This window comes from Vigna unguiculata, chromosome 9 (assembly GCF_037176805.1).
Source record: "Vigna unguiculata cultivar grain cowpea cultivar isolate G323 ecotype 2 chromosome 9, ASM3717680v1, whole genome shotgun sequence".
NCBI classification, from domain to species: Eukaryota; Viridiplantae; Streptophyta; class Magnoliopsida; order Fabales; family Fabaceae; genus Vigna; species Vigna unguiculata.
In genome coordinates this window covers 41,243,055-41,251,405 of record NC_140800.1, presented here as the reverse complement: position 1 = coordinate 41,251,405, position 8,351 = coordinate 41,243,055, and the positions used below count along the sequence as shown (strand labels likewise).

Here is an 8,351-nt window from a genome sequence, read left to right as displayed (position 1 = left end):
TTTCGTAACAAAATTAAGAAATTATCGTATTTCACTCTTTTCTAAACAAATTTTTAAGAAATTCTCCATTGCATAATAAACTCCCTTTGGTTGGATTAGCTCCTTCTCTCTTCACAAATATTTCATAAACATTACATCATAATTTTAAAAGAGGAAAACAAGGGTCAAAAAATAAAAATACTATCTTAAAATTTTGAAAAATTCCAACAATGATTGGTTGACACTTTGAAATAAATCACGAATTCTTTTATCAAGAAAAAAATTACTCTACGACACTTTATAAAGAACATATTTACAACCAATTTTAATAATATAATCATATATATAAATATTAGTGTTTTAAATTAAAAATAAAAAATATAACTAAAATATCAATATTTTAAGTTATTAAGTTTTTTTTTTTTATAAATTTCAAAATATCACAATTTTTTATTCATATATGGTATGTAAATTTTGAAACGCTTTAAATCATTCAGAATATTAACTTTTACCAAATCACTTTATCTAATTAAACGTGATCCATATAATTATGTACTGCTTTTACTACTTTATTTTCTAAAGGTCTCCTGCAATACATAAAGGGAGTAAAATTTACAGCCATTTTCTTTTATTTCTGTGACTAGTAATATAATTAGACCTATTAGTCATGCAACATGAATATGAGAAAATCTAAGGTAATCAACGTATATTTATCCGTGATCTTAATTAATTTTCACATAAAATGTATTTAAATATTTTAATTCATGAAAAAAATTATTGACATTTTTCTTTTAGATATTAATTGAAAGTATAGAAACATGATGCGATTCAGAAGTATTAGTAATTTCTGTACGAACAAATACTTCCATTGTCCTTACTAGCAAATGGTACTATAATTTGTTCAGCATATTGCAGCTTGGTGTTCCTTCTCAGCAAAGAAAGAACAATAAAAGCAACATATTGGTGGGTTTGTCTTGACCTATATATGGTTATGGTTAGGCTAACATTGTTTCTTCATTTGAAAATGAGAAACCGCGCGTGTTCAATCCTTTTCAAAGAATAAGATTATGCATGCATCACACTGTTATACTACCAAACTGTTTGATAGTGGTCCTTACATTAAAGAACATAGACTGTAACATTGAGTTTTACGACTACAGTTATATGTTATGAATGAAATTATTCCTTGGACCACGTCCCCACTGTAAAGCTACACACATCTATGTGTAGATGTGAGAGTTAAAGAGAGAAAGACAGAAGCAAAGAGCACCTTTTCTGAACACATATCTGAGAATTAGATAAAGAACGCTTTGCACCAAATCATAGTGAGCTTAGAAGCTAACTAGCTATAGCTATAGCCATAGCTATAGCTAACTCTTCTCAAAACACATTAACACTGATATTAAATTGTTGATACTTAAAAAAAGTCTGCTGAGTCATATACAGAATCACTCAGCACCAGCAAAACCTCAAAATCATAACTCACCTAAAGCTTCCTAGCTGGAAGAAAATCAAATTAAAAAAAAAAAAAGCAAAAATAAATATCCGCATGAGATGATGATGTTGAAGAAGAAAGTAACATGTGGAGGCAAGAGTCCAAAAAAAAGTAACTGTCACTGGGAAATAGGGATAGCCTCTTGATTCTCTCCTGGGACAGCAAAGCTGTAAATTACAAAATAAAGGATCATCAGTGTATGTAATTACTATCTATATTATATTCATGATGAAATTATTTTCATTATAAAAGATCATTAAAATTACCACATGGATCAGGAACTCTACGATGAATATGGTGGTCTGCCACTATTAGAGTCCCTGGGTGCATTGCATCTGTAGCACTCCATTCTATTCGCGAAGTTATGCTCGTTGCATCCAGACCTGTCATCAATATCATTATACTGTTTTATTTACTCATACTTTTTTTTTCTTAAATTATCCTAATAATATTAATTGATATACAAACACAGATAGTATGGTAGTAAGTTATTTTGTATTCAAATATGTTGCAATTCTTTTCTTTTTCTTAAAAAAAAGTATAATAATAAAACCCTTAAATGTGATATTGAATGAAGTGATATATGTACCTGGTGCATATCCAGTCACCGGATTTCCAGCCGGGACGGGCGGAGGAGCCGGCGCCGAAGCCGAAGGGTCTCATTCGGGTGATGTCGACGTCGTATGATCCGGTGGAGGAGTCCTCCTTGGAGACGCCGCACTTGAAGCAGCTGGAGCGGCTGGCGAAGTTGTGGGCTCCACAGTTTCCGACGGTGCAGTACCAGTCACCGGGGCGAACATCAGGGCCAGTGGTGAAGCCAAAGGAGGAAGAGCCTCTGCCTCCGAAGGCGGCGCCGTAGTCGCCGCCACCACTCCTTGGCTCCCCGCATCGCTGGCACGATTCTCTTCTCTGGAAGTTCAGGTGGTTGCATGTCCTGCAGTTCCAATCCCCTGGTCTGCTCATTTTCCCTTCACAGTTTCCAAATTCCACCATGCATATATATATATACACAAAAATTAGCATTCAATCAATTTCTGGAGTGTTTCTCTTAGCATGTTATCAAAACCAGAACTACACAATTCCTCTCTGGAGAACACATAATAAAAGTTAAAAACCAGTTGATGGTGCATGTAAGTTTTATTCTACACCATATATAATGTTATAACATAAAAGAATGACAGAGTACTGCAGAAGGAAAAGGTGTGCATGGGAAAAGAAGAAGAGAGAAACGTTAAAACTGAAAAAGGAAGAATATTTTGAATTCACCTCTGGAGAATGAGAGTGGTAGCAGTCAGTGGAAGAAGTTAAATAAGGAGAGAGAGTGGTAGCAGTGAAGTGTGGTGGTTGTGGTGCAGATGAGTGCAGAGGCTGAGGTGGTTTATATACTGGCAATTAGGGCCTCGAAAATCGAGCAGATCGAAGAGTGCAGGCAGAAGAATGGGTGGTTATTTTTTTGTTTGCTTGGAACCCAATGTGATATCATCATAAACTAAATATGGAAAAAAGGTGAAAGGAATTTTTCAAGTGCCACTCCATACACTATTAATTGTATAATAAATAAAAAGTTATTATTGTGTAGGGTTGTGGGAGATGCACGTAAAAATATGAGAATTGATTATGGAAATTATGAGTATAAGTTGTTCAACTTTGTCAAGCTGGTCTTTTGTGTCCCCACATAAAGCAAAATTAGCATGCATTATGCATTGCAACCTCTAAACAGCACAATGGGCATTGCCCGTGCCCTGTCTTTTAAATCTTGTAGTCCATAAATGATAGCAAAAGAGCTTTTTGACTGTGGAGATATGTGTTAATTGGACCCTCATTTATAGTGAAGTGGCGGGACAAAAAAAATGGTCCTTATTACATTATTACCTTACGATATCTCACCCACCGCATGGTCTCCGACTGCATCTTTTTGATGTCATTGATCAATGAGAGGAGTGGATAAGAAGGAGAGAAAATTATTCATTGTTTATGAGCAGACAAAATGAATATTCCTCACACTTCAAGGAAAACCTTAATCTCAGAGATTGTTGACCCCAGTGTGCTTAGTAGTGGACCAGCTTATTCAATTCCCATATTCATAAATAATTCTCAAAAAATCGCTTCTGCTTTTCATTTTTGAATATTCCTCTTTTGTACTTCCCACTTAATTTCTTTTGGGCGTAAGTCAAAAGCATTATTATAATATCACACATAACCTTCTTCTTGTGTAATCTTCTTTATATATCTTAATATTTTATACCTACTCCACCACCTAAACCTTATTAATGTTGCCATTCCGAACCATTCTACATAATCCTGATATTTATTTAATTGAAGTGGTCCCGAATGAAAACACATGCATATGGTTTTAGTAATGATAGTGGCGACGAGATTTTGGACTGCAAAACATGTAAATCTGTGTTGAAGTATATTAAAATGAAAAAAAAAATGAGGATCACTCGTGCATGTCAGAGGGTGAAATTGTGTATAGCTCTCCTCGACGTAGGCGATGTTAAAGCAAAAGTTGCATGGGCATTATTAGTTGAAGGAACGTCCTTGGATGATGGCACTTAGTGAAAGAGAAAAACGATGACTAAACGTTGATTGGAATTGAAGGAATAATAGTTCAAAAATCAAAGCAAGGAGCAAAACCTGGTAGAGTTTCGATAAAGATAGTCGAAGTTGATGATGATGGAAGAGAAGTCTTCGAGGTTCAAATTTTGACCATCTTTTCTTTTCCTTTTTCCCCTTCGTTACACTGATATGGCTTTTTCGCTGTCATCTTCTTTTCCTTCCTCATTATCGCATATTCTCTCCTTCTTTTTTTTCCTTCTCTCTCTCTTTCTCTCAAAGAGGGAAAACACATATAGCTCCAAAAACCCCAGAAAAAAATAAAAAAAAGAAGAAAATCTTAAAACTAATAGAAATCACCCACCATTTTTCTTGGGGAATGGTAAAGAAGGCTGTAGCAAGCTGTGAAAGCAAAAAGAAAGGGGAGTGAGAGTACTGATTCGATTCTCTTATTGGGAAATGCTTCCATGCATCACCATGTCACCAGACCTATCTAACGTATACTTCTACTCTTTACTTTTTCCTTTTTTTTATGTTATCCTATTTTTTTATATATACATTATAACTTATACATTTCTGTCAATTTTTTTTAAGTTTCACAGTTTGACATCGAATAGTGATAAAATGATTAAAATATGTAAATAGATTCAAATTTCATTTTACAAGTAAGATTTATTAGAATGAATTATTAGAATAAAATTAGATTTAACATTCAATTCTTCATAATTTAATTTTGATTTTGATCGACACAAATTTATAAAAATTAATTTAATTAGCTCATCAAAAATTAAACCTACATCTATTTCACATATTATAAAAAAAAAAATAAACAAGAGACAGAGACGTTATTACATGCACTTTGATTTGAGAATTTTTCCAATTTTACAATATCATGGGTAGTAGTTTTAACTGTTTCCGAATTTGTCTTCGTCTGAGTTTTATATATATAATTTTCTTTTTGTACAATACAACAGAGAAACCCAATTACAAATGTTGAAATATAATTAGAATAAAAATGTATGTATTATTAGAGTTACATATATATATATATATAATTCGTTTTTTATGGTTGCATGCACGTGAGTTGGTAGAAAGATATGAGTGACGCCATCAGAATGATAAAAGTTTTCTCTTTTCTTTTACTTTTTAGACCTCCAATATCTTTTTTAATATGCTCTGAGAGTCCCCAAAATGTTCATCTTCTTTGATTTTAGACAGTTTTCGACCAAAATTGCTGAGTAAACTTAAATATTGATGTGTGTGTTTTAAAAATTGATGTACGCCTTTGTTTGATTTTGCAAGAAATAAATCTTAATATCCGTAAGATCAGTTTTTCTGTCACCAAGGATTTGGGGCCTAGTTTTTTTTATTTGAGGTCCTGAAGTCCACTTAATATTTCAAGATCTCCCTTTCAACCCTTAATTCTCTCATTCTGTCTCATTCAAAAAAAAAAAAAAAATAGTTCTCACTCTTTCTCTCAATGCTGAAAAGTAGGAGTTGTATTAGGGTAGCTATATAATCCCCCTTCCAGAGTTGGCGGAAACCATCTTTCACCACGTAAATTAAACTTTAAAACTCCATTTCTTCGTTGTTCTCTGTTTGGTAGCTCTAGTTATGTATGAGTCTCTATCGTGGTCTCATTCTTGTCTCCCATAGTTTTGTTTTTCAGTTTTTCAAATCTGCTCCAAGTCCTAGTGCTCCTCTTTTAAGGTTTCTTACGTTAGAGTTTTCATGTTTTTAATCAGTTTCGAGGTAAGGGAAGTTAGAGTTTTCATGTTTTTACAATATCCTATTTGTTTTAGTTTGGTTTCGTGTTTGTGGTACTTGGATGATGCTTGTGATGATCTGAAAATATATTGTATGTGTTTCTGGATGAATTTCAATTCTTGCATGCAGCAGGAGCATGAGAGAATCTGCTATTCTCGCCTAGGTGAGAATCTCTAGCCTAAGCGAGAGTCGCAGAGAACTCCTCTTTGCCTCTGCAGGAGTTGTCGCTTAAGCGAAGCATTTTGCCTAAGCGAGATAATAGTCTTAGATGATCATGGATTAACCTTGTGTGTGGTTGGGTGATAACTCATTGTATCTAGACTCTGCAGAGTTTAGAAACCAACACAGATGCATAATTCCTTTAGGATTTTATATCAAATGCATAATCCGGATAATTGAGTTTGAGGGTCTTGCATTTTTTGCCTTCATGCCTTGTGTGTTTAAAAATATGCTTGTATACTAATATGATGAAAATTATTTTATCTCTAGATTACCCTTCCTCTTTGTGTCTGTGTTTCTGTTTGGTTTTTTCTTTTTGTGATGATCACCAAATCCTTGGTGTGAGTAGATGTGAAGACTCTTGGTGATCGTGACATTGGCGGGAAGCTACTGCGTAATTAGGCTTCCTAGATCCTTTATTGCTCATTCTTGAGCATTTCTCCTTGTATACTGTTATTCTATAGTTTCTTGTTTTGTGAACAAATTTTTAGTTTAATCTAATCTGTGTTTAGTTTATAATTAAGACATTGTGATGTGCCTTTCGGGTATTCCTTTTAATATATTATGATGACAGTAACAATTGATTATTATATACTTTCTGTCAATGTTTTTTTAAACCATATACATACGGGATTCTATTTGTTAGAATTATTCCATTAGATCGGTGCGTTACGATCTGATCTTCTTTGTAAGGAAACTTTTATTTTCCTTTTTGTTTACTTTTGTAAGAATAAATCTTAATTTTCATTATAACGAAATTTTACTTCTAATATAAGTTTTTTAAAGTTGCTTTTGAAAAGAGTTGCGTGAATTATCGATAATATTTCAAAAAAAATATTTGACTACAGTGTGAAAGGTGATGCTGTTCACATTTTATAATCGCATGCTTTAGAAGTACATAAATTATGGTATATTTAATATAATGAATTTTTCACTATTGAGGGTAAAGTAAATATCTCTTGCAATGGGATAAAGCAATTGTTAAAGAAGTAGAAATATATATTTTGTACAAGTAAAAATAATAATGGAATTTTTTCACTTTAACTCCTACAAAGAAGATTCTTCCATCAAAGATAAAGAAAAATAAGACTTAAAAGTCGTTAAATAAGTTGTGAAACCAAATTTCGTAATTATTAATTAGTACATTTCAGTTAATAAAAGTATATTAAAAAACGAAATGTTGAAATATTTCTCAAACAAAAATCCTAGTTTAGTGTATGTATTCAAGATTTTCGATCGTTTGATAATTGAATAGGTTTTCTTGAATGGTGGATTTCTTGAATGGTGTAATAAATAAAGAATGGTTCTTGTGTTATTTTATGCACATTTTTTTTAACATGCGTAATGACTCTCTTGGTGTTTGTAAACAAAGTAAGTGTATATTTGTTTTTCATAAATTTGCTTACGGGCCCATTTTTGTCCACATAAAAAGCGAAAATATTTAAACTTTTTTAAGAAGAAAAAATATGTTAACTTATTAACATTTAAGTGAAAAAAAAAATCCTTTTTAAACCAAATAATTTTCCGAAAACTTTTTTTTTGGGGTGCAGCAAGAAATTTGATAGGGTGCAGGAAGTCCTTGCCAATGATTAACAGCATAGAATAACACTGTAACTAGCCAAGTATCTCTTTTGGGCCAAACAAATGCGATACCATAAAGACTTTTTCTTTCTGTACCCCTATCACTACTACCTGCACCCTGCACCCTTCTATTAATATATGCGGACTAAAATATCCTCCTCCTAAAAAGTTCATTCCATACCACATTTTGAAAAGTTTATCTTAGAAAACTCTTTCCAAAAGGTATCATGTTTTAAAACGTTCATTCCAAAAAGATTGTTCCGGATTATATTTTATGTATTTCAAAAAATTTGTTTCAGTAATCCTATTTTGAAATTTTTGTTCCAAAAAACTCGAAGATTATTAAAAGAAGTAATCCGGAAGTTTCTTTAAAAAAAGTAAAATGTTATTTTTAAAAGTTTGGTGGTGCAGCTAGAAAATATGGGAGTACTATCATAAATAACCCATTTTTCGATTTAGTTTTAGTTTCAACTAATACCCATAAAAGCCCATTTCAGTTTGCATCTCATATATGATAAAAAAACGGGTGTTTCTTCCTGCACCCATCAAATTTCTTTCTGTATCCCATTTTGCTTTCTGGGACATAATAGATCAATTCGAGAAAATGTTTTCCAAAATGCATTTACATAACTTGGATAACAGTCAACATTGATTTATTCCAAACATCTTATATTCAATGGATTTACGATAAAAGTAAAAAAAAAAAATTATGAAATATTTACTCTTAACAATTCACATAGCTCAATGAAGAGAA

At 32.4% G+C, this 8,351-nt stretch overlaps 1 protein-coding gene across 2 annotated transcripts; it reads right to left on the bottom strand.

The window, feature by feature from the left end:
• Window positions 1–1,250: 1,250 nt before the first annotated feature.
• Window positions 1,251–2,888, bottom strand: LOC114162827 (RNA-binding protein involved in heterochromatin assembly dri1-like). 2 transcript variants are annotated; one of them, XM_028046806.2, is made up of 4 exons: window positions 2,741–2,888; window positions 2,064–2,442; window positions 1,741–1,857; window positions 1,251–1,641 (listed from the first exon to the last, which is right to left on the bottom strand). In XM_028046806.2, exons 2-3 carry the CDS (start codon window positions 2,435–2,437, stop codon window positions 1,758–1,760), a joined length of 474 nt encoding a protein of 157 aa, XP_027902607.1. In that variant the 5' UTR covers window positions 2,438–2,442; window positions 2,741–2,888; the 3' UTR covers window positions 1,251–1,641; window positions 1,741–1,757. The 2 variants fall into 2 exon arrangements, with proteins under 2 accessions (XP_027902607.1, XP_085522542.1); XM_085666416.1 differs by lacking the exon at window positions 2,741–2,888 and having other exon boundaries at window positions 2,064–2,725.
• Between the last annotated feature and the right edge of the window lie 5,463 nt (window positions 2,889–8,351).

What these genes read in the sequence shown, in the direction of transcription:
- LOC114162827 (XM_085666416.1), bottom strand. Translation starts at nt 2,497, where the DNA reads ATGCTAATTTTTGTGTATATATATATATGCATGGTGGAATTTGGAAAC. An exon ending in GGTGACTGGATATGCACCAG is followed by an intron (nt 1,858 to 2,063) that starts GTACATATATCA and finishes TATTGATGACAG; the next exon opens with GTCTGGATGCAACGAGCATA.